The sequence below is a fragment of the Gopherus flavomarginatus genome, chromosome 2, assembly GCF_025201925.1.
Source record: "Gopherus flavomarginatus isolate rGopFla2 chromosome 2, rGopFla2.mat.asm, whole genome shotgun sequence".
NCBI classification, from domain to species: domain Eukaryota; kingdom Metazoa; phylum Chordata; order Testudines; family Testudinidae; genus Gopherus; species Gopherus flavomarginatus.
Window position 1 is genome coordinate 77,671,306 of NC_066618.1, and position 25,695 is coordinate 77,697,000.

Consider the following 25,695-nt stretch of genomic DNA (forward strand, 5'->3'; position numbering starts at 1 on the left):
GAGAAAATTCCCTGAAATCATAAAATAATATGATTCTGCACTGCATATTAGGAAGCATTCAAGGTTTGACCTTGTGGTTCAGAATTTTTAGCACTCTCTATCATATTCCAGAACATAGTGGTATTATGCTGGCAGCAAGTGCTTATAATACTCTAGAGAATCTGGCTGATCTACTATAGCATACTCTACCTCAGCTAAAATAAAGAATTAAATGAAAGACCTTACAGCTCTCACATCTGGTATTCACAGCTTTCATGATATCTGGGTGTGAGGACCAGTAGTGAATGCATGAGACACACGCTGTTCGTCCATGACTATGCAGGGAAACATTCCCCCCCACCCGCCAATCTCCACCAGACTAAACCTCTATGTGAGTGTTTGGGGTAGCAGCACTTCTCTAAACTACAAGAGATAGGCAGGAGGTAGAAAACTGGGACATTGCTGCATTCTCCCCAGCTTGACAAGTTCTCTGAATACTGTTACAACAGTGTTTGAATACTTTCTTCTCACATGCCAAGGTGTGCCCTGACACACTCTGAATTACAGGAGAGCAAAAATTCATAGGTTAATAACATTCATTAGTCCTTACCAGTCTCAGATACTCATCTCACAAACAGGAAAAGATGAGTATGCATAATAATTCAAATATAATTAATTAACAGCCTAGATTAAAAAACGGTTTAAGATTTTCACACAAAGCATATTCATTGTCTGCAGTAAAAACCATAGTGTGTGTCTTAGCTTAAAATGGAAGTCACACCAAGGAGATGCAAAGGGAACAGACTCAGCAAATTAAAAGTAATGGCAAAGTTGCTAATGCTTTTATTAGTACTATTGACTAATTGTTTGGAACCTCATACATCAAGATTGTAAGAGTATTCTCAAAAGAAAAGGGATCCATTAACCTACCAATTCCTTAATTTATTCTTGACATTAATAAACTGCATAATCTAGGAAAAGACAGTAGCATTTGGGGCAGGAACAGAGTCTGATCAGTCTGTACAGCACTTAGCACATGCTAAATGTTGTATAAATAAGACTAGTGCGTGTAAGCCAAAATGATTAGGTGAAGTAAAACACTTCTGCTAGTCAGCAAAAAGCTATCACAATGCAAATGCCCCAGTCCAGGCATCTCAACAGACTAGTTGTTGACTTGGAAGTTAAAATAGAGGAGTAATGGAAATCAGACCCTTGAAATACATCTCCCTCATACTCTTGCAGTTAAATATGGAGCTGTAATTGTGTTTCAATCAAGAGTCCATGAAGAGTTAAATTAGCCCTTGTGTCTATATTTTGCTCACCGTCACTCTCAATACCTTTTCTGGGTGTTCTTCTCAACACAATTTGAAGCTCTGTCGAGTACATTCCCTGAAAAGTTATAAAAACCTCCGATGTCACAGATGGTACAAATGTTCTGGCAAAACATGCCTCTACTCTTCTGCACAATACAGAGCACTTCCTGGGTAGTTCTGAGAACCCTCAACTCACAGTAAAGTCTCAAGAAGTCCTCAGTACCTTGCAGGATCAGGTCTTTATTGAGTAAGCATCATAAGTAAGCTAAAGACCCTGAACACCATAAAATTAGCAAGTAATATGGGCCCAAAATTCCATCCACTTTTAAATGACATATGTTGGGCAATATCCTCTGGATAATAAAGATTTCTTTTTTACAGTTTAGTCACCATGACAGTGAATATTTTTTAAATCATAAAGGTAACAAAAATGTCTGAGATTTCTTCTCTGTTCCAGCGGCAATCACTACTAATAAACATTCTTAGAACTCGGCTGGCATAACTCGTGTCATTACACATATAAGGAAGGAAAAATGCCAAAGTAATTTCGTATCATATACTGTACCTGGAAGAGCAATTAAATATACACAAACACTCTAAATACATATATCCCCAGTGAGTGCTGATCAATCCACTATATCACTTGGTGTCATGGAAGGCAGTAGGGTCTAATGTCAAGAGCACACATCTGAGCTTTGAATGACCTTGCAGAACTTTGTGATTCAGGTTCCTTATGTGTAAAATGAGAATAGCAACAGCCTATTTGTGAGGAATAATTAGTGTTTGTTAAGCGCTTAGAAATCCTCAAATGAAAGACATTCATACAAAATTATTAAATGTAGGAGTGTAAATGCCATAAAAGGAGTAAATAATAGATATGACAAGTTCTCTAGTGTATAATGCACAGTCAAGTTCATCAGAGAGGGTGGCCTGAGTTACAAGATTATTTGTTACATGACTCTTTGGGTTTGTGAACATCTACCTCTTATTGGCTGATTTCCTTCCCTGAAGTGGCAAATAAACTACCCCAAAGTCACATCACATGACTGATGTCTCTCTCTGTCTGTCTCTCTCTCTTGTGCGCTTATATAGTGGCTTAACTGTTTTGGTCTTAGAATCTGTCCTCTGGCCATGTTCTCATTTGTGCAACATGTCTCTGAATTTAGTTATAATTATGAGCCATGCCAGAAAAAGCGTAATCTTTTCTCTCTCTCCAAATTGTGTGGCCATTTTCTTTTGGGAATGAGGCTGTTTGGTAAGCTAATGTGAGCTATGAGTTTTCAAAAACAGTTTCAAAAAAGTAACTGGCATTTATTGGTACGTACCTCAGTCGCTCAAGGACAGAACCCTCCCTCCTGCCCCAAAAAGGACAAAATGACAAATACAGCAACATGCTTTAAACATTGTGGGATTAATGTCTTCATATAAGGGATTCCCTGAGGTATAAATCTATCAGGCATTACAGAATATTTTAGAGCCATATACTGCCTTCACTCCATGGGCAGACTGAAGTCACTAAACAGACCTTAGTAACTGTCATGATGTAACTCAGTCTTTGTGTTACAAGCCCTTAAAATTAGCTGACGCCATTGCAGTGTCCAGAAAATTCACAGTTTAAAAACTTAAAGTCATTGCTGAATTCAAGAATAACGCTTCAGATTTATTTGTGACAATAGGATGAAATTATACCATCCTCCAAGTGCCCAAAAACTCTTGCTTTCTATTGCATTGTGGTTCTTGTTCACTCCATAATAAAATCACATAAATTCTTTTGCAATTCTGATGTAGTTAGTTGCTTAGTTCTGTGCAGCAGTTGCTTAGTAAGGAACTTACTAACTTACCAGAAAGGAACTTAGAAAATGCAAAGAATGATGAGATACTAGTAACAGAAATATTCTGAAGACAATAGGACAAATTCTGAGGAAAAAGCTGCACAAAGCTTGGAAAGGTAATTTTTCAAGCATGGGGAATTCTTTGCTGATTTTACACTACATGATCTTCAGAATTTTTCCAGATGAATTAGTTAATGGACTAAAGACAATATCTTTATTACTATGGTAGTACTTTGCTGAGCTAAACAACCTGCCAAAATAAATTCAGAATTGTTGGATTTTGATCAAATATGTCCATATTTTAAAGGTGACCTGCAAATAATAAAAATCCATTTACTTCAAAAATTGTGAGGAATGTACCCATTAATTAGGCTTAAGGTGTAGAAAGCACATTCACTCCTTAAACAGCCCACTGAAGTCAATGAAAAGACTCCCCTGACTTCAACAAGCTTTGGATCACGCCTTCAATTTTTTTCCCCTTTCAAGAAGACAAAAGTTGCTAGGCACTGTTCTTCTGGTACCCCAGCACGTGCTTTGCTATGATGCCACAGCTATCACAAAAAACCCACTGGTACATGGTTTGGCTCCTGCTCCAAGGGCCTGATCCTGCTCCCATTGGAATTTGTGGCAAAATGCTTATTAATTTCAACTGAGCAGTGTCAGAACCCTATATTTAAAAAAAAAAATCTTACTCCATTCACCCATAGGCTATCTTAATCTTCCAGGAGAAGTACTTGGCAGCTTTGATGTCATAGCATGGTGCATGAATGGGAGCCCAGGAACCATGACTTCAAAGGACCTAATATAAATACAACCGATAAGAATTTATTTATATGCTAAATATTACTATTCATCTGTTTGATAGGGGTATTTAGTAGATAACATTAAAGCAAGTGGTATTTACATATTGTGGTGGGGCAATAGCCCCACTCCATGAAAAAAGGGTTTTGAGGCTGCACAGGCTGGCAGCCAATCAACAAAGGCCGGTAGGGAGCCAATCAGGACAGGGCAGAGGCAGCCATTCAGGGCTGGGCAAGGCCCTATATAAAGACTGCCTAGGAAAAGGAGAGGCAATCTCTCGCTGGCTGGCAAGGAAGGAGGAGTGGCTCCTGAGGAAGGAACTAGCACCTCGGACAGAGCAATGCTGGGCAGGCTAGAGGGAGCAAGAGAGAGCTCCAGCTCAGTTACCTGCCAGGCTGTGGGCCCTGCTACAAAGGGCTGAGGAGGTGTACAGGGCCAAAGGGGAAGTGGCCCAGGGAAGGGAAGCGGACAGGAGGGGAATGAAGGAAGGCAGAAGGAGGCTGCTGCTAGAGGGTCCCTGGGCCGGGACCCAGAAAAGTGGGTTGGTGTGGGTCCCCCCACCTTTTCCCCCTTATACTGCACCTGGCCACAGAAGATGGTGGCCAATACAGAGTGCAACTTGCCCCTGTGCTAAGGAGCTAGACTGTGGGTTGCGGTTGGCCACTGAGGCAGGTGCGAGTTCCAAAGACTGCTGTTAACCCACACCTTCCGGAGGGAGTCTGGAGTAGTGTCCTGAAGAGGACGCCGCCGAGCGGAGAGCAACATGGGTCCCAGAGCAGAACGGACAGCAGACAAGACCCCATGCACTGAAGGCGCTCTGCAGTGGACAGAGCTAATTCCTGGAGCAACCAACGGGAGGCGCCAGCGGTGGTGACTCTTGACCTGTCACACATGTTTTTATGTGCTGGTCACATTGAAGCCCTTCCTTAACAACATTAAACAATTAATAATATGAACATTTTGCAGTAACACTTTTCTAAAGCCTCTATCAATGATAACCAAGTTATGATTAAGGCACTTACTAACAATACTGATGACAAGCTACCACAGCTCTTCAAGACAGATATCCCAGAAGTCTGTGTAACCCACACACTGTCTGGGTGTGGCGTTCTGTCCCATCTAGTGCCACTGAGACCACTTAAAAAGAGAGAAAATGATTCTGCTCTACAGCCTTAGCTAACAGCCATTTGACTTCTGGCTCATGCGCTAAGCAATAGAGCAGGACCTGGCCTGTGAGCCATTTTACGGGGAGCGAGGTCTGGGGCTTGCCCCGCTCCAGCCAGGGCACCGGCCCAGGGGCCACATCACGTGGCTTCCGGCATTCCAGCTGGGGCACTGGGTTGGGGGCCGCACCACGCAGCTTCCAGAAGCTCCCATTGGCCCAGAGAAGTGATCCCCAGCCAGTGGGAGCCGCGATCGGCTGGACCTGCGGATGGGGCAGGTAAACACACCGGCCTGGCTTGTCGGGGCTTTCCATACACAAGTGGCGACCCCTGTTTGAGAAACCCTGATATACATGTTGAGGAGGGTATCCATTTTTTTTAAACCTGCCTAGTGGTCACTCTGGCAGGAAAAGGGACCACTGCAAAGAGAGAAAAACCAAGGAAGAGACAGGTTTGGAAAAAGCAAGAAGACTGAATACTAAGGGAGAAAGAGGAGAGAGGGAGAACACCTTTGCCTTGGCAGAGCTAGCACAAAGGAGTTATAGGGTAAATATAAGGCCCACACCTGGGTGAATGCCACAGAAGCACCCAGCAGCATATGGGCCATGTCAGAGATAGAACTGGTCAGGAATTTTGACTAAATGTTTTTTTGTTAGAAATTGCTGACTCATCTAACCCAAAACCTCTCATAGAAATTTATCAATTTCAATAAAACTGGGGTTCAAGATGGAATTTCTGGTCAAAACCAGATACAACCTGGAATAGCCAAGTGATTAGGGCACTCATGAGGTAGAACAGGGACTTGAACAGGGATCTCCTACATCTTAGATGTGCACCCAAGCTGAGCTATTAGCCATTTACAGATTCTCTCTCTCTCTCTGTTTCAGAAGGTCTCACGTTCATTCTCCATCACAACAAAAATTCCAAAACCTCGTTTTTTCAGGAAATTGAATCCTTTTTTTCTGGTTAGCTTGACTCCGGGGCTATCTGGAGACAGGAGAAGGTGTGGCCAAAAATAACACTACATAATCACATCAATTTTAATTATTTTGGTAACTTATTTCAAAATACCAATCAGCAAGTATGATTGTAACAATACAGATACCTGCCCCCCAATATTCCCCCAAGAGTAGAGAGTTAAAAAAACCTTCTAACAACCTAGTTTTTGTTTCTCCACCCTCTTGCCCCCACAAGCTCAGCCAGGGGATCGGACACCCACAACCTCTCCTCCCCCCTACTCCCCATGCCCAGCCTTGGGACCCCCGTCAATAAACTGGAATCCCCTACCTCACAGAGATCAGCTGTGCCCCCCACCCAGCCCAGGTACCTGCACTCCTGTCCCTAGAATCCAGCTGCAGGTCCCCAACGCAGACACTCATCCCCCATCCCTCAGAGTCCAGAGATCCAGAGGAAAAAACAGCCTGATGCTCAGTCCCAGGCTTGTGTGGAATTACCTGCGCACTGTCGCCGACGCCTCCTTCCCACAGTGCCTGCTGGGAACTGCAGCTGCCAGGAATCCCTCTGGCAGTGTCTTCCATGTGTGAGCTGGGCTCTGCCATGTCCAGTGGCCCCTAGTGGCAGCCAGCAGCGCTGCAGACCATTTCTGTGAGGGAAAGGAAATTCTGCACAAAAAAACCCAATTTCTACAAAATTATGCATTGTGCAGTGGGGCAGAAGTCTCCTGGGAGTAACAAAGGGAAAAAGAAGCAGCAGGAGAGGAACAATGGAATGGTAGCAAAAGAAAAGAAGTAGAGAGACAAGTATTAAAGGGAAAGGGAGGATACACAAAATGTAGTTCCCGTCAAGGTTGTTAAAAAAAGTTAAGTTTTCAGTTACACACCAGGAGATAAAGTATAAAAAGGAGAGATGAAGAAAAGGAAACTTTGGAGAGGAAAAATGCAGACAGAAAGAGGAAAGCGAGAAATAAAGAACTGGGACATTTAACAGGGAAGAAGACAGCAGTGGTTAGGGTTTTGAAAATTTCTTCTCTGACAACTTATTTTCAGAGATGGGAAAAGGGAAACTATGGTAGAAAGTTACTGGCAATGAGATTTGAGTCAAAATGTTGCTGTAAGACACAATGGTAGATTAACGCCTCATCTAAAGACAAAAAGTGCACCAGTTTAACTAAAACAAATTAAAAAACTGATTATAGTTAAATTGGTGCATATTCCTTTGACACTGTCATCAGTTTACAAATGGCTTATATCAATTTAGTTTGGATTTAAGTGTATCTGCATAAATTGGCATGAGATGAAATATATTTGAAAATCAATTTTAGTTAAACCAATGCAGTGTGTGTGTGTGTGTGTACATAGACAAAGCATAATACAAGAGTTTTTTTTTTTAAATGCATGCTACTATCGCATGTAATTTTCTGTGGGACTTTCAAGTTTTACATTTTTTGTGGTTTAAATAGTGCTATAAATTTTTTAAAAACAAGTATCTAGTTACTTAACTCAGCTCTTCACCATGGCACAAATCCCTTTTTGCTAAATTCATTTATCCAGCACCATAATATTCAGCACACTAAAAAATTTTCTGCATACAAAGTGTTGTTACATCAGTTGCTCTAATCACTTGTAAAAAATTTCTTGAAGTGTAAGATTATAAAGTTAAGACTACTAAAATCGTCTCTTACAGGACAAGTAGGAATTTGGGAGCCTGTTTAAAAATGATCTGCTCATCCAGGTCAAACTAGAACTGCTCTTCAACCATACAGTTTACTAGACTACAGCACCTTCTACTACTCTAAATAGCCTAATTCAATTTTTTTTCTCTTGTGATAAATTAATTAAAAATGCAAGATAGACCTGCTTGTCCACTTTCTCCAAGATGAATTTTGTTTGCCATTCTGTCACCAGTGAGGTCAGTGTAAAAGATGCACTGTAGATTAGCTAGAGAATGAGTTCTGATTTTACATTTTCCTGACTGTTTACAGAAGCACAACTTCTGATATTCTCCAATTTTAACAACTCTGCCATGATCCCAATTGCAGCATTCATTAACTAATAATCCATCCATCAGAGTACTAGAACTCTACCCTTAAGGAAATGTGAAGATTTTAAAAACACACTAAAAATGAACTTTTCTTCAGGGAATGGGAGTAGTTGGGTATTCCTCTGAATCCTCAGAACAGATAATTGCTCTTCTGCATGAGAAATTATAAATGGTCATCAGGCAAAGAAAGAACCAGTTGTCCACGATCCTTAGTGCAGATCTTCCATTTAAAACCAACAAAAAAAGAAACCCTGCAATCCCCAAGGTAAGGATTTGGAAGGCTATGGGGGATGGAGGGAGCAGAAAGTACTATTTTTGGTGCTTAAGTAATTGCAGAACTAAATCAGTCTCTCCCATCAAGATACACCCTCTACTGGAGAACTGTATTATGTTCTCTCTTTTTTTTTTTTGAGACTGTATACTGCACTGACAGAGGATAGGTATTTTCCTTTCCTAACTACTATGACCCTGTGAGTCTTCCATCTCTATTTGTTTGATCTGTTTTACTATGAAGACTAATATCCTTATTTCATGCTCCAACTTGAACAGGGCAATTCAAGTATATAGCTACAGACACACTGAGAGCTTTTAATAGAAATATGCTTTTTATTACCATTGAAATTCATTGATTGAGCTCTGAGATATTCAGAGGTCCAGACTTTTGAATGGTTTGAAATAGAGTAATTTATTACCAGGGATCAGAAGACACTCTACCTTGTGTCAGGATTCAAATGAATCAAGTTCTCTGGGCTTATCTACATGCAAAAATTGTACAGCTTTAACTATAATGGTATAGTTAAAGCAGTACAACCCCACTAGCATGGCTGCAGTTAATACAGATATCAACATGCGGATACTGGTATTCCTTATTCCTATAGGCTTAAAGGGATAAGTTATAGTAGTATAATTGCATCCATATTAGGATTTGTATCAATTTAATGGTTTTAGTTTTAAAAAAATCATATGCCTAATCAAAATAATTAAACCAATACAAGAACTGTGTAAACCAAGTTTCTGATGCTCCATGTACTTTTCCAGGCTGATTTTGGTCTATGGAATCCTTTCCTGGACTCTCCACAGTGGGGGTAGAAGTTGGGGGAAGGGGAGGAGGAGAGGGAAATGGGGGGGGATGAGATAGGAAAGGCCTCCTAGACCAGTGGTCTCCAACCTTTTTATGCATAAAATCACTTTCTGAATTTAAGATTAACCCAGGATCTACCCTCCCTCTTCCCCAAGGCCCCACCATGCTCATTCCATCCCCCCCTCCCTCCATCACTCACTCTCCCCTGCCCTCACTCACTTGCACAGGGCTGGGGCAGGAGGTTGGGGTGGGGGGGTGCAGGCTCTGGGCTGGGGCTGAGGGGCTGTGGGAAGGGGCTTCGGCCTGAGCCTAGGGCAGGGGGTTAGGGTGCAGGAGTGAGGGGTGCAAGCTCTGGGAAGGAATTTGGGTGCAGGGGTCATATGGTCACACTGCACCTAATCTCATAGAATCCACTGAACATTTCATGAATTTAACTTATTAGTGTCATTTGTGGTTTACAGATCCAAAATTGATTTGTGACAATCCTTGAAAGATTCTCAGCTGTGGGTGTGCATTGGCTGAGCCTAGGGCAGGGGTTTGGGGTGCAGGAGCAAGGGGTGCAAGCTCTTAGAGGGAGTTTGGGTACAGGAGGGGGCTCCGGGCAGGTGCAGGGGATTGGGGTACAGGAGAGGGGTCTGGAAGGGAGTTTGGGTGCAGGAGGGGGTTCCGGGCTGAGGCAGTGGTTTGGGGTGTGAGGGGCAGGCTCTGGCCAGGAGGCACTACCACAGGTGGCTCCTGGCCGGTGGCACTGCGGGGCTCAGACAGGCTGCATGCTTGCCGTGGCCCCACGCGGCTCCCGGAAGCGACAGGCTGCTGGCATATCCCTGCGGCCCCCAAGTGGGGGGCTGAGGGTTTCCGTGCGCTGCCTGTGCCCGCAAGCGCCACCCCCGCGGCTCCCATTGCCCAGTTCCCAGCCAATGGGAGGTGCAGGGATGGTGCTGGGGGCAGGAGCAGTGTGCGGAGCTGCCTCATCCCTCCCACGAGCGGCAGAGATATGCCAGCAGCCAGCTGCTTCTGGGAGCGATATGGGGCCACGGCAGGCAGGTTGCTTGTCTGAGCTCCACTGTACCGCTGGACTTTTAGCAGCCCGGAGATCGCGACTGACTGGCAGAGGATCCAGGATTGACAGGTTGGTGACCACTGTCCTATACACACCACCATCATTCCTTTAAAGCAGTATCTCTACTGCATCACTGCCAGGAAGTATTGCTGCCAAAAGATTGGCTAATAACTGCTAATAGCAAATCATCTCTCCAGAAGAATGGAATGAGACTGGTTCAGAAATAAAAATCAGTCCACATCAGAAAAAGATTGATACTGGCAAACTTTTAGACACACTTGCTCTTTGCTCCTGAACCAATTAAAAAAAATCCTTCACTTGAATTGCCATTGGAACAGGGGCATTCAATGTGTTTAATTTCATTCCCTCAGACACGTTATTGGCCTATTAGAACACAACTAGCAAAGTAAAATTATGTTAAAAAGCTACTTTTTAAAAAAGTATTCATACATTTGGCAGCACTATCTTGTAGTTTTCTCAAAGTTTTCCTGGATCTTAACCTAAAATCCCCCACTCTATACAGACTTTAGAAGCAACAGCATGGCCAAGTGATAATTAAAAAAAATTACACACAGCTTTAAATTTAGAGAGACTTTGTGGCTATTTGAAGTGGAAACTTCCACAATTTAGGACTAATATTAAAATAGCTTTTAAAATCACTCTATTCTGGAGCAAGCAGTGCCTACGAGATGAAGAGGTTAACAAACAGGTTTGATACTTAGTTATGCTACGTAAAGCATCATATCAAATAACTGAGTAGCAAGATCCATGTGGGTGGGCTCTTGTGCCTGCAGGAAGGTGGTCTTTATCTATGGATATACAATATTGATTGTATAATTATTATTTTTGTGGTACTTGCACAGTAGTAATTATTTGATTTGTTATATAAATTACATAAATTCTCATGTTCTGATGAGGACAGGTGTTGTATCAAGATTTGGATGCTACTTACTCAGCTTCTTTACTGCTATGAAGCACCACAGTAAAATAACTCAAATATTGAGGAAAAGGGAATCAAGTCCCTCCTGGACAACAATATTGCCTTTCACTTATATAACATCTTTCAGCTAAGGATCTCAAATTACCTACAAAGGAAATTATTCTTCTCTTAACATCTGGGGAACAGAGACACAGAAGGCAAGAACTAATTTTGAACATACAACTTGAAACAGCTAGGGCTTTATTTTCAGAAGTGCTGAGCATAAATTGTAACTGAAAGGGAAGCTGCAACTACTCATTGCCTCTGAAAATCAGGCCTTTTTGTGTCTCAAGTTGAATGCCCAAAATTGAGGCACCAAAACCTTGAGTGACCATTTTGGAAAATTAAACCTACGGGAAGGGCACATAATGAGTTAGCAGTACACATTATTCAACAGTGCAGAAGCACCATGCATTTTCCTGGACAGCGCCTACTCTCACACTACATTTAATATAAAGAATGGAGGATCTCCCTCTGCTTCCATTTCCTTGATTAGGATCACAACAGCAGGACTCACTATATAGTTTGCAGCAGTACTGGCAATCCACATGTTCAAAAAGTCAGGCCCCCCAAAGTTACTGAACACTTAAAAATAGAAGTTTTCTTTTAAAATTTGCCTCCAAACTTGTTTCTGCTATAAACCTTTTTAAAATGAATGCTTAACTTATCATGCAGTTATATGGCTTCAAGAAATGAGACTTTTAAAAAAAGACACAAATTATTGCAAAACTAGCAAGTCATGACAGCTAGCAACACTTTACAGTGTTTGGGAGGCAGATTTTCCCCCAAATCCAACTGGAGACAATGCACTTGCTCTTCTTCTCCCCACCCCCTCCTCAGGAAAGGATAAATATGTGACAGAGGTATGATCAGGTTGCTTAACTACAGTGCTGGAAGGCACCCCAATACTAGGTTGAAGAGCACAGTCTGAAAGCCTATACACAACAGAACAAGGCTCCAGAGGCAGGGGCAAAACCAGGCCTTGAGTTGCTCCCTTTCCAATCATGCTGCCAGAGAAGATCAGGCATACCCCAGCTGCCATTTGTGGTGGAACTAGGAATGCTGGCTATGCTGCCACACCCCCTAGCTTGAAGGGATTTCCATTATAGACAGGATTTGCAGTTTGGTTCAATGGCTTTCAGCATTCCCACCATAAAAATTGTGTCAGCACCACAGCCAACTGGAAATAAACGTGGCCTGAATAGACTCTCTTGCCTCACCCTCCCCATCTGCAGCCAGAGGGGGGCAGGCAAGGCTACTGAGCACAGTATAATGGGGGGGGAGGTCACTCTTGGGACCAGGCCCTGCAGATGGGAAAACAACTCCCTGGCTGGGCTCCTGCCACACTAGTGCCCACCAGGCTGCATGAGCCTCACCCTACCCTCACCCTCAGCACTCACAGACTCACTCCCTACAGGGGGCCAGGGCAGGCCCTGGATGCCTAGGCCAGGCAGGGCGAGCGCAGCCAGCCACGGCAAGGGGCCCACAGCGAAGCCAAGATGAGATTACAACTCCCAGCATTCCGCGCTCCGCCTTGCTGCAGGCCTCAGAGCACGACAAGCTGGGACTTCCCGCTGCGTCCCCATCCCACCGGCGCTGCACGAGCCCCCTAACAAGAAACCAGCATTCCCTAACCCCCAACTACCTCATTTATCTCACGTGACCGTTAAACTGCGTCCCCTCCCCGCCTTATATAATTGGTGGAAACAGCCGCCAATCACATTCTTCCACTTCGCACTGTTCCTTTTTCATTGGTCACTGTAGGTAAAGTCGCCTCTTCCCCTGCCACGCCTGTTCTGATTGGCTGAGCTCATGGGCCTGTCCCGGCCCGTGGAAGTACCTGTCGCTCTGTGACAGGTTGATAGGGAGGGCCTGACAGAGAGGGTAAGGTGGAGATTGGTTCTTCCTCCCCCTTCACCGTTTCCCTGCTCTCTGTGCCCCCGCCCCTCTGCCAGCTCCGCCCTCTATCAGATGGGCGGGGGGAAGAGGCTCCCATTCATTTATCCTCGCACCTCTTCTGATTCGCCTGTGGCTTTAGGCCTCGGTAGTCTCATGCCCCAGCCTCGCCCCACTGTCTCCCACGTCATCTCCCCGTACGGTTTCCTCTTGGATCGCGCACAGCCCTCTCTCGTCCCCCACCTCTCTGCCTCGCGCTCCGCCGCCACCCCCCCCCCCACTCGTGCGCAACCGCTCTCCCTCTTTCGCGTCCCACCCCGCCCCCTGCCGGCTCCTCCTCCCCCCGCCTGGGGCTCCTCCTTGCCCCCAGCTCGCGCGCGCTGTCCCGGTCGCGCTCTCTGCCTCGCGCCGCACTGGGATGTTGACCGCTGCGTCTGGAGGCAGATCCCGGCGAGGCGAGGCGGCGGCCGGGGGAAGCCAGTGAGGCAGCCACAGCCCCCGCCGTAGCGCTCAGGGAGCGGGCGGACCCTCCTTCTCTCCCCCCCCGCCCGCGCGCTAGGCGGAGAGACTGCGAGGAGCCCGGGGTACAACATGGCGGAGCACTCGGCCCCCGACCACAGGCACAAACCCGCCAACTCTGCCGGCTCCTTGGCGCTGGGGAATAGCCGGCCCGGGACGGGCACCGGCTCCTCCGCGGCGGCTGCCGGCGGCCCCCCGGCGGGTGGAGCCGGCCTGTCGGGGGGCCTGTCGCAGCCGGCGGGCTGGCAGTCGCTGCTCTCCTTCACCATCCTCTTCCTGGCCTGGCTGGCCGGCTTCAGCTCCCGGCTCTTCGCCGTCATCCGCTTCGAGAGCATCATCCACGAGTTCGACCCCTGGTGAGTCGCCGCCGCCGCCCTGAGGGAGGGGGACGGCGGGGGTCAGGGGTCGGGGCTGATGCCTGCGCTGCCCCTGGGCTGGGCGATGAACGCGCCGCCTAACCCCCCCCCCCATGTCCCGAGCTCCGGAGGCGGGGCGATGCCCCTGGTGAACGGCCCAACCCGGCCGGGCACCGGCCCGCGGGGCTGCTCGCCCACTTCGCCAAGTTGAGCTGCGCCTGTTCCTCCCATTGCTGGGGGGCGGGAACCGCGAGAGGACGCGGTGCGGCTGGGCTAGGAGCAAAGGGGCATCAGGTGTTGGGACACGCGAGGCGAAGGGGGCCGTGGGCCGAGCAAGAAGGCGCAGGCAGGCGTCGGGCTGGGAGGCAGCGTGAGCGGGACCCGAAGGCAGGGCACAAAAGCGGCAATGCGCAGCCAACGTGTGTGGGCTTTGCGGAGCATGGATAATCGGTGTGATCGGAAGAAAGGTGTTAAAATGAAGCAGCTTTGTTGCTTTGCCTTTCTCCTTCCTGTGCGCTCCCTTTGGCTTGAATTGTGCATGCTGCAGCTAGGAGTGTTGGTACAAAATACATTTTTTGTGGCAAGGGAGGGATCGGGAAAGTTGTGGCATCAGCAGGCAGGTGGGCTGCAGAGTTAAGTTGGAGAAATTGAAATCAGTATGTGCTCTTTTAAATGAAGATGAGCCAAAAAGGAACTAGAATTTCATATGAAGTCCTTCTGTCACATTGTTGTCTCCAGATGTGCGGTAGCACTTCATAGTATACTTTAATTAGATTCCTTTTTGACCAGGGCTAGTGAAGGAGGAGGGTAAGGAATGCACCTCAGGAAGTAAATCTTCATAAAAGTGACTGATAGGATTACAATAAAATGGGTGACACTGATTTACTGCCATTTATTTCAAGGTGCCCAGTTTTTTTTCAACCTAAGATTTCTTACTGTTTCTCAAATATCATTATTTTCTAGAGATTGTTTTCATTTGTATGTAAACTGGGTTCTTGTGTGTTGGAGGGAATGGAACTATGTTATGCAAAAGATCAAGAAATGCTGCACTAATTTCTGTTCTAGTCCTTGCAGCAAGGTTTGTGGTTAAGAGGAATACAGCAGGAGCGTGGGGAAATTTTTTGGAGTATGGCATTGAAATATTGTATCTTGCGTTAGGTGAGACCATTCTAGGAAGCTGCCCCGTATTTAGATCCTTAAGTAAGATACTTTTGCATTATTCATTTGATTTTCTTAAACAAGCCAACATTTTAGGTCTGAGGTCTCTTATGGTTGTTCATTTTGAGAGAAGGACATGCTCTGTGTTTTGAAATACTGAGTATACATTTTATTGTTGATAAAATCTAGAAAAAATGTAATGTTTTACTAAAATATATATTGTACATTTCAATTTACACATTTGAATATTCAGTTTGGGTGCAACTTTCATTTCTTATTTAGTTTGCAAATTTATGGTATTTGAGGGCAGAGCAGTAAAGAACGTGATGAACTCATACAGAAGGCTTTGTTCTTAAGCATTGTTGTTAAATCATTTTACTACAAATTCAGTACTGAAAAAGCAAAAGCAAAGGATACTTAATTCAAGCGTTGGACCGTTACAAGAGTGTTTTATTGTGTAAATGTAAATAAGTGAAATTGAAATGCAAATATAAATTAATATAAATTAGAGATTAAGGGATTTACTACATTTGGTGCATACTTGAGGAATTGTCAGCTATATGGATTTTTTTATGCTTTTCTGTTCTAAATGTAGGTAAAGGGATTTACACTTTGGAATAGTTTCCAACTGCAATAGTTTTCGCAGTCAGGAAGTTTTTCCTGGTATAGGGCCTAAATTTTATCCTAATTTCTTCCTGTTATTCTTATTTATCAAGGTTCATTCTCCTCAAATGAATGGAAATTGTGCTGTGGTGAGTTAGGTGATGGTGGTAATATCTTTTTTTTTAAAAAAAAGGATAAAACAAAAATTAAATTTCTAGTTCTTATGGCAGCAAAGGTAACATTCTACTTGTAAACAGTATATTAGATGCAGTCATCTTCCTGACTACAAACAGCTTCGGTCTGTCTGCTGCTGCATGTAGCTTTGCCAATCATCTGTAGAATAAAGTTAACAAAACCCAGTGGTTTTTCTGCAAGTCTTGGGGCATCAGTGAAAATGTCAAGAATCCTATCAGTGTTATGATGCTACATACCAGAAGTGTAGAAGTAGGCAGCAGAGCTATTTAGTGAGGAAGAAAACCTAAACAGTGCAAGATCTGGAAGAAAGATGGAGTAGAGGAGAGCCTTCTACATTGCAGCTGTCTTAGTGCAAGGAGACAGGAGGAGGAGACAGAGCTGCTCCTCCAGTTGAGCAGTTAGATAGGAGTAGAATTGCAAATTTATAAGATTCCTACTAGTCAAAGTCCAGTTAGAAAGAATCCATAAGCCGAGTCCAGGAACCACGCCCAAATAAAAATCTCAGTACCTGCCTCCTTCCTAGGGTATGTCTACACCGGCAGAGTTCATTCGCTGGCAGTTACGTTGCCGCTCAGAGAGTGCTGAAGGGAAACTGCTGTTGTGTGTTCACACTGTCAGCTGCCTCCACAACAGTGTGTTCACACTTGCGGCACTTATATTCGTATTGGGAGTGGTGCACTCTGGGCAGCTATTCCACAGAGCATCTCTTCCTCTTCTGCCGCTAAGAGTTGTGGGAAGGAGAGGGGGCGGGTTGCAGGGCATCCTGGGTTCTGTCCCAATGCCCCGTGATGCATTGCTTCGCATCCCAGCAATCCCTGTGCTTCCATCTGCATTTGGTGCCATCTTTCAACGGTTTGTGTACTGCATGCTCTGCCTCTTCAGTGTGCAGGAATGGATCCTGCACTGTTGACCAATATGCTGCTCACTAACACGTCACAAGTAGCAGTGTACTTTTTCCTTAAACTACAAAGGCAAGAGGAGTGTGACATTGATCTCGCCACGCATAGTAGGTATGACGCAAGATTGCTTGTGGCATTCGTGGAGGTGCTGACCATAGTGGAACGCGGCTTTTGGGCTTGGGAAACAAGCACTCTGTGGTGGGATCGCATCGTGATGCACATCTGGGATGACAAGCAGTGGCTGCAGAACTTTCAGATGAGGAAAGCCACATTAATGGGACTGTGTGATGAGCTCATCCCAGCCTTGTGGCTCAAGAACACGAGAATGAGAGGTAACTTGTTGGCGGAGAAGCATGTGGCTATTGCACTGTGGAAGCTGGCTACTCCAGAGTGCTACTGATTGGTCGCTAACCAGTTCGGAATGGGGAAGTCGACTGTTGGGTTGATGGAAGTGTGCAGGGCCATTAATCGCATCCTGCTCTGAAAGACCTTGACTCTGGGCAATGTGTGTAACGTGGATGGTTTGTATAAATGGGCTTCCCTAACTGCAGAGGGGTGATAGATGACATGCATATTCCAATTCTGGCACAAGACCACCTAGCCACCGAGTACATTAATTGGAAGGGGTATTTCTTTATGGTTCTCCAGGCACTTGTGAATTACTGTGGGTGTTTCATGGATATTATTGCAGGCTGTTCTGGAAAGGTGCATGACGCATGCATCTTTCGGAACACTGGCCTGTTCAGAAAGCTGCAAGCAGGGACTTTCTTCCTGGGCCAGAAGATCACCATAGGGGAAATCAAAATGCCCATTGTGATCCTGGGAGACCCTATCTACTCCTTAACACCGCGGCTTATGAAGCCATACACGGAGCACCTTGACAGCAGCAAGGAGCGGTTCAACAACAGGCTGAGCAAGTGCAGAATGACGTTGAGTGTGATTTTGGCCGTTTAAGGGACCGCTGGTCTGCCTATATGGGAGGCTGGACCTGGCTGATGACAATGTTCCTATGCTTAGAGCAGTGTGCTGTATGCTCCATAATATTTGTGAAGGGAAGGGTGAAAGCTTCACTCAGGGCTGGACCACTGAGGCTCAGTGCCTGGAGGCTGAATTTGAACAGCCAGAGACTGGGATATTAGAAGGGCGCAACACGGGGCCATGAAGTAAATACTAATGGGAATTGTGTGATTATGGGAGACTTTAACTTCCCAGATATAGACTGATACAGTTTCACATGGGGAATTATTAGTCAAATTGGAAAAGATGGGGATCAATATGAAAATTGAAAGGTGGATAAGGAACTGGTTAAAGGAGAGAGTATAACGGGTCATACTGAAAGGCGAACTGTCAGGCTGGAGGGAGGTTACTAGTGTAGTTCCTCGGGAATCGGTTTTGGGACCAATCTTATTTAATCTTTTTATTACTGACCTTGGCACAAAAAGAGTGTGCTAGTGAAGTTTGCAGATGACACAAAGCTGGGAGGTATTGCCAATACAGAGAAGGACTGGGGCTATCATACAGGAAGATCTGGATGACCTTGGAAACTGGAGTAATAGTAATAGGGTGAAATTTAATAATGAAAAGTGCAAGGACATGTATCTAGGGATTAATAACAAGAATTTTTGTTATAAGCTGAGGACGCATCAGTTGGAAGTAACAGAGAAGGAGAAGGACCTTGGAGTATTGGTTGATCACAGGATGACTGAGCTACCAATGTGATGTGGCCATGAAAAAAGCTAATGAGATTTTCGGATGCATCAGGCTTGGTATTTCCAATAGAGATAAGGAGATGTTAGTACCGTTATACAAGGCACTGGTGAGACCAGGGCTTTGGAGCGGAGCCTGGAGCTGGAGCGCAGAGCAGTGGAGCTGCAGGTTTTTGCCTGGAGCTGAAGCAGAGCTGGTGCACAGCTCCAAAGCCCTGGGTGAGACCTCATCGAGAATACTTTGTGCAGTTCTGGTCTCCCATGTTTAAGAAGAATGAATTCAAACTGGAACAGGTACAGAGTAAAGGCTACTAGGATGATTCAAGGAATGGAAAACCTGTCTTATGAAAGGAGACTCGAAGAGCTTGGCTTGTTTAGCCTAACCAAAAGAAGGCTGAGGGAGATATGGTTGCCTTCTATAAATATATCAGAAGGATAAATACCAGGGAGGGATTTAAGCTCACTACCAATGTGGACACAAGAACAAATTGATATAAACTGGCCATCAGGAAGTTTAGACTTGAAATTATATGAAGGTTTCTAACGATCAGAGGAGTGAAGTTCTGGAACAGCCTTCAAAGGGGAGCAGTGGGCGAAAAAGACATATCTGGCTTCAAGACTAAGCTTGATAAGTTTATGGAGGGGATGGTATGATAGGATAGCCTAATTTTGGCAATTATTGACCTTTGACTATTAGTGGTAAATATGCCCAATGACCTGTGATGGGATATTAGATGGGGTGGGATCTGAGTTACTACAGAGAATTCTTTCCTTGGTGTCTGGCTGGTGAGTCTTGCCCACATGCTCAGAGTTTAGCTGATCACCATATTTGGGGTCAAGAAGGAATTTTCCTCCAGGGCAGATTGGCAGAGGCCCTGCAGGTTTCTTCCTCTGCAGCGTGGGACGAGGGTTACTTGCTAGAGGATTCTTTGCACCTTGAAGTCTTTAAACCATGATTTGAGGACTTGAATAGCTCAGGCATAGGTTAGGGGTTTGATACAAGAATGGGTAAGATTCTGTGGCCTGCGTCGTGCAGGAGATCAGACTAAGGTCAAAAGGGACCATTATAATCATCTAAAGTCTATGATTCTATTTAAGTAATCATGTCAGCAGGAATTCAGCCAGCCACACACCCACAGAAACGTTTTTACACTTCTTCATTTTTGTGGGAAGCATACACTCAGCCTTCTTAAAAAACTGTCAAACAGATTCTTTTCGAGTATGCCAAGATGGTCACCAAAGCTGAACTATTTCAGACCAAGGGGAGTAAATCCTAGTCTTGGAACCCTCTCTGAAAATGCTCTGCCAGGTGCCTCCTCCTTTTTAAAATGGAGATTCATCTTAGGCACCCCTGTTGACTCGAGCTGTCTTAGTAAGGCATAGAGAAAGTGGCAATCTTTCAGGTAGCTAGTTCCAAGCTATTTCATGCTGTATAGGTAATAACAAACACCTTAAACTCCACTCAGAGACCAATAAGTAAGTAGTGCAAAATGTGGACCAGTGGTGTTATATGCTCCCAGTGAGATGCCTTGCTTAGTTTTGCTACATTTACTTAACCTTTTACTATGGATTGAAGCTACTTACTGGATTGTTGCTTGCAGGGCTACATGTCTTTTCTTTTTAAAAGATTGTTATCTTCAATACTGTACCAGTCAAGCAGATGTGAAACAGATTGAGGCTTGGTCTACCCCTAAAACTTAGATTGACCTAGCTATGTCACTCAGGTGTGAAAAATGTGCACCCCATGAGAGATGTAATTAAGCAGACCCAAGTGCCAGTATTGACACCACTGGGTTGAGAGAAGAATTTTTCCATTGATATAACTACTGTATCACCTCTTGAAGGGTGGATTTATTACAGTGATGAAAAATACCCTTCTGTTGCTGTAGCAAGTATCTGCTTTACAGGAAGGTAGCTTTAGTGCTTGTTGTGTAGACATCCCCAAGGGTCAGTTTCTCTCTGCTATTGTTTATAAAAACTCAGCAGCAGAAGCAAATGTGGGAACTGTTCATGGGAGGAGGACAATCCAAAAAAGAGTACTGGAGCCAACTGTCTTGCAAGAACCAGGAGGTTGAGGGAGTAGTAGAGATCTTTTTCTCCATTGTAGTGTTCATGAGACACTGGTATAGTAAAGAAAAACACAAGGAATGTATGGGGGCTTAAGTTTGAGATACCTAATGGAACACTTGAGCAGGGTCCAATGACACCATCCGAGTAAGATTCCAAACACCCTCCCCATTTCCAGAAGCTGTGTTGGCTTTTCACCTCTACATTTTCTGTGGACAATGTCTCTTGCCTCTGATCTTTCTGTTGGCAGCTGGTAGGTTTAGTGTGCTAGTTATTAGTGCTTGGAAACTTCACTAGACTCCTTTGTGGGGTCCCATGGATGGTTGTGGGTATTGGCATGAGAAGCGGCGGGGGAGGGAGATAGATTGTTGGATAAGTCAGAAAAGAGAAATATGGTGGGTGTATGCACTGTGGAGAAAGTGCATGGAATGAGAGTGGGGAAAAATAAGGAGAGATAAAATACAGGGCTGGTGGTAGAGAACACAATGTAGGGAAAGGATTAAAAGATTTAAGGGAGGAGACAGAGAGGAAACTGATACTGGAGACGACTCCTGAAAAAGATGGCCCATTATCTATTATGGAGTAAAGCCAGGCAAGAGAAGAGAGCATCTCCAAATGCAGTAAGTAGGTATGGTCAAATGGAATTCAGTAAATTTAATTGTTAAATATTAGAAAAACTATTAGACAAATACTCTGCAGTTGGTCAAACGCTGCTGAGTTGATGCTAATCCATTAACAACTGTGTGACTCGTTGAATAAAATACCTGATTTATTTTCATAGTAGTACATTCCATTTGTAATATAGAAAGTTGATTGACAGTGTGTTTTAGGATGAGCACTAGTGATGCCTCTAGTGAGATTGCCTAACGTTTCCCATTGTAACCCTCTCTTCAATTGCTTGTGACTTTGGCAAACTATAACCAGATTATCTGAAATCTTCTGTGATTAGTGTCTGACTCAGGAAGAATTCATTTTGGAAATGTAAGCAAAAATGTTTCTGAGAACAAGTCTAGTGAGAAAAATAAGTAGTTTGGTCAATCTTGGTACTTTTCTGGTAAGTTTTTTTGGTCATTGTTGGGTTTTATTTTTAATATAGATAGATACTCTAGTGTCTACTGGGTTTGGAATAGGAGCTTGAAATTGGGGAGGATGGATAATTCTGGGCTTAGAGAGCTGTTTTTGCTGTCCCATGAAAATATGTCCAGATCTGGTCAAATTACAATCTTGTAAAAATTACAATTTTACATATAGAACTGCTGAAGGCTTGTTGCAGAATTTTCTTAAATTCCAGCCACACTGAACATGCGTCCAAGCATCACTGAAGGCTTGTCTACTCTACCCACCGGATCAGCAGACAGTGATCGATCCAGCGGGCATCTAGTATAGATGCGATAAATCAACCACTGAGTGCTCTCCTGTCGACTCTGGTACTCCACCAGAATGAGGAGTGCAAGTGGAGTCGACGGGAAAGCATCAGGTGTCGACTTACCGCAGTGAAGACACTACAGTAGGTAGATCTAAGTACGTTGATTTCAGCTACGCTATTCACGTAGCTGAATTTGCGTATCTTAGATTGGCCCTGTGCGTTAGTGTAAACAAGCCCTGAACTTCCTGCACCTTTCTGAAGCAGGACATGGATGCGGACAAAATAGATTGGCTTTTTTATTTCACCTGCTGTTGCTTTTCCCTGTTAAAATATCCTTTGGCACAGGGAAAGGTGGGCTAGTCAGGGAGTCAGAGGACCATTAATTCTAGTCTCCCCTCTTCTTCTGGCTAATATTAAGAATTCTGTGCACTTCACAGCTCTTATTATTAAGCAAGGCTACATAACTATAGTTGGGTACGGAGGAAAGTATCAGTCCTCCATTTTACAGAAAGGATAACTGGGTGTTTGCTACAGGTCAGTCATAGCAGAACTGTGAGTAGAATCCAGGACTTTAATATAGGAGACCCAAATCGCTGTCCAGTATGCTGCTTCTCAGTCAATCTGCCAAATCGACATGTTTGGTTGTGCTAGCTGAAAACTGGGGTTACTTCTTCATGTGATATACCGTATATACTTGTTCATAAGCTGAATTTTTTTAGTAAAAAAGGGAAGCACCAGAGACAAGGGTCGGCTTATGAATGGGTATAGGGAGGGAGAGGTGGGACAGAGCCCCTCCCCCAAACAGAGGGAGAAGGAGAGGCAGCACAGCGAGCAGAGACAGAAGGGAAGAGGCGGGGCCAGAGCCTCTCCACTTCTGGCCATGCTGCTCTCTCCCCAGACTCCAAAGCAGCTGCAGCTCCGGGGCTGGCAGGCTGCAACCATGCCATTTGGCACCACCCCCCAGAGCAGGCTATGGCTGCACTGTCTTGGCTCCAGAGCATGCTGCGGCCATGCTGCCCGGCCCAGCCCACTGGAACATGCTGCGGCCGCGCTGCCCAGTGTGGCCCGCCGGAGTAGGCTGCAGCTGCGCTGCCCAGCCTGCCAGAGCAGCTCCAGCCAGATCAGAGACATCTTCCCCTGGCTCTCCCCAGATAAGTTGGGAAGGGATGGGATGGGGAGAGTGTGGGGGTCCCGGGCTAGGGGTAAGGTCATGTGGCGGGTGGTCACAGGGGTTACTTCCCTGACTCCCAGCTTCTCACCCCCTCTCTCCACCCCTCCTCCCTCCCCCCCAAAAATTCCCCACCAGTTGCTCTCCCGGCCCATCAGGGTAAGCAGCTGGCACGCCAGGACACTTTGTTTACTTAGGTTTACCTCTGTGCCTGCAGACGCTCGAGGTAAACAAAACCATCTCGGACCACCAGCCGCTTATCCTGATGGCCTGGGGGCCAAAGTTTGCTGACCCTCGAATTTTGGGGTTGGCTTATGGACAGGTTATAAAAATTTTCCATTTTTATTTATCCATCTTGGAGGGGTTGGCTTATAAACAAACCGGCGTATGATCAAGTCTGTACAGTATGTTCCCTTGTGTGGTATGTCCGTGTAAGATAAAGCTTTCTATTGTTGTCAGCTAATGGAATTATTCCTTCAGCTCAATTGATAGTTTTATGTTGCACTGTTGAAGCTCCTGGATTCATACACAGCTGACAGCCCAGGCAGGGATTGTTGTACATGCTAACATGTCGTTTATGTATTTATTTAATTTTATTTTCACTTTTTTAAGAAAAAAGAAAGATTAAAAAAAAATGTCACCCCATGCCTCCTTTCTCTTAGTGCTATTCTCTGCCTTGTTGGCTACATACCTTCCACCTTCTGTAATACATGAGGCAGGGGCTATGTGAACAGCAGCCTTATTTACAATATCCCTGTTTCATTCATTGGACACCAGCTAAGCCAGTGGTTCTCAAACTTTTGTACTGGTGACCCCTTTCACATAGCAAGCCTCTGAGTGTGACACCCCCCCCTTATAATATCAAAACACTTTTTTATGTATTTAACACCATTATAAATGCTGGAGGCAAAGTGGGGTTTGGGGTGGCGGCTGGCAGCTCATGGCCCCCCATGTATTAGTCTCATGACCCCCTGAGGGGCCCGACCCCCAGTTTGAGAACACCTGATTTAAGCTGTGTGATAAATGGGGAAGGGGTCTTGTGGAAAAAATATGACGATTATGTAATTATATTGTACAGGCATCCTTAATTCTGGCATTTCTTAATTTTGAGTGGTTGACTTGCAGTCTGTACATACTTTTAATGCATGTAAACAATAAATAGTAAATAACTGTTGCTTTACATTGCAAGAAGGATGTTTTTGTGTGGGCATGGGTTTATGAAGGCTTTTCAAATTCTGATCTTCCCTTCCCAGTGATTGGCAGACAGTGGGGGAAAACCAGATGCTGAGAAGGGTATTTCTTCAAGAATGCATATGACTGACTAAGGCAGCCCCACAGTAGATGGGACATCTATATATCTTTACCAACAAGTTGGTAAAATAACATTTTCATGTTTCCTGACCTGAACGGTGTTGAATTGAAATATTTAGGACAAATGGTCAATAATACCTCTCTTGATACAGTTACAGTTACCTTTACTCTTTCAGGTTTCTTTCTTTAGTCTTACTGTATGGCTTGAACTTGTCAGTTCTGTTCTAAAATATAATGTTACAACGTACAATTCAATGGATACTAGAATTTATTTTTAAGTACTTTTGGAAAAATATCTTAAAAGAATGTTTCATCTTGACAGTCTAATTATATTTATAAAAGATATTTACAATTCTCATATATTTAAGGAATTTTAAAATACTTCATTCTTTTATCAACATTGGACTGTCTTCGTATTATAGCTATTTTTTCCCCATTCAGAAAGTGAAATGAGTGAAAAGAAATTGTATCTGTAGTTTTATGTTTGTTTTTTGTGGGGGTTTTTTTAGGGGGGGACTGGTCAGGATTGGAAGCTAATGGGTGGCTTCTGGTCTGCTAAAGTGTAGAACAACAAGTATCAAAACTAATGCAGTTCATGAACTGTTCAAAAAGTTTTATTAATCTTCTTAGGGTATTTTGACTACTGTATGTTACGCAAGTGACTAGCACAATTTATCTGTGTTTAATGTTTGAAGTAATATTTGAGAAGATGCTACATATGTTTCATGATCCATTTTACCTTGTGATAGTTTTTATTCTTTCAGTTGCCACGTGGAAAATTAAGTTTGACAGTAAAGAAATTCCATTAAATGTTTGCAGTGTAGCTTCTTAATTTGTGATGACTGTTGGGGTCAGTCTCATTTTACTTTTGGTCGTCTTATTCTGAGAACTTTTATGATAATCTCGCTTTTCTGGTCTAGCTAAACCTCTTCAGTGGCTGGCAGTGTTCTTTTGGTTTTGAGTTGGTTGTCCAATCTGAAAGCAATAAAAATGAGTTTTCATTTTTATTTTTTTGTAAAGAAGGCTGAGCTCTATCTGTTGCTCAGAGGAATCTGTAACGTATAACATCAATTAATTTTGATGGAAAGCCATATATCAACAACTTTAGCCCTGTTCCAACACCTTTGCTATGTCTACATTAAGATGTCCTTTTTAGAACACCTCCATGACATGCCAGTGCCTCTGTGCTTCAGCACAGTATTGTTCTCCATGCTCAGAGTGTCTCAGCTCAGTAGCACTTGCA

General features: G+C 44.3%; 2 protein-coding genes across 2 annotated transcripts in view; both read left to right on the forward strand.

Annotated features, from left to right (window-relative positions):
• GPD1L (glycerol-3-phosphate dehydrogenase 1 like) overlaps nucleotides 1–25,695 on the forward strand; it is an 844,690-nt gene that overhangs the window by 481,474 nt on the left and 337,521 nt on the right. The gene's annotated exons all lie outside the window — the stretch shown is intronic.
• The window catches only part of STT3B (STT3 oligosaccharyltransferase complex catalytic subunit B), an 85,821-nt gene continuing 73,710 nt past the window's right edge, over nucleotides 13,585–25,695 (forward strand). Inside the window, exon 1 of the mRNA XM_050938366.1 lies at nucleotides 13,585–13,979. Coding sequence (XP_050794323.1) covers nucleotides 13,696–13,979 — 284 coding nt within the window. The 5' untranslated portion in view covers nucleotides 13,585–13,695. The remainder of the gene's footprint in view (nucleotides 13,980–25,695) is intronic.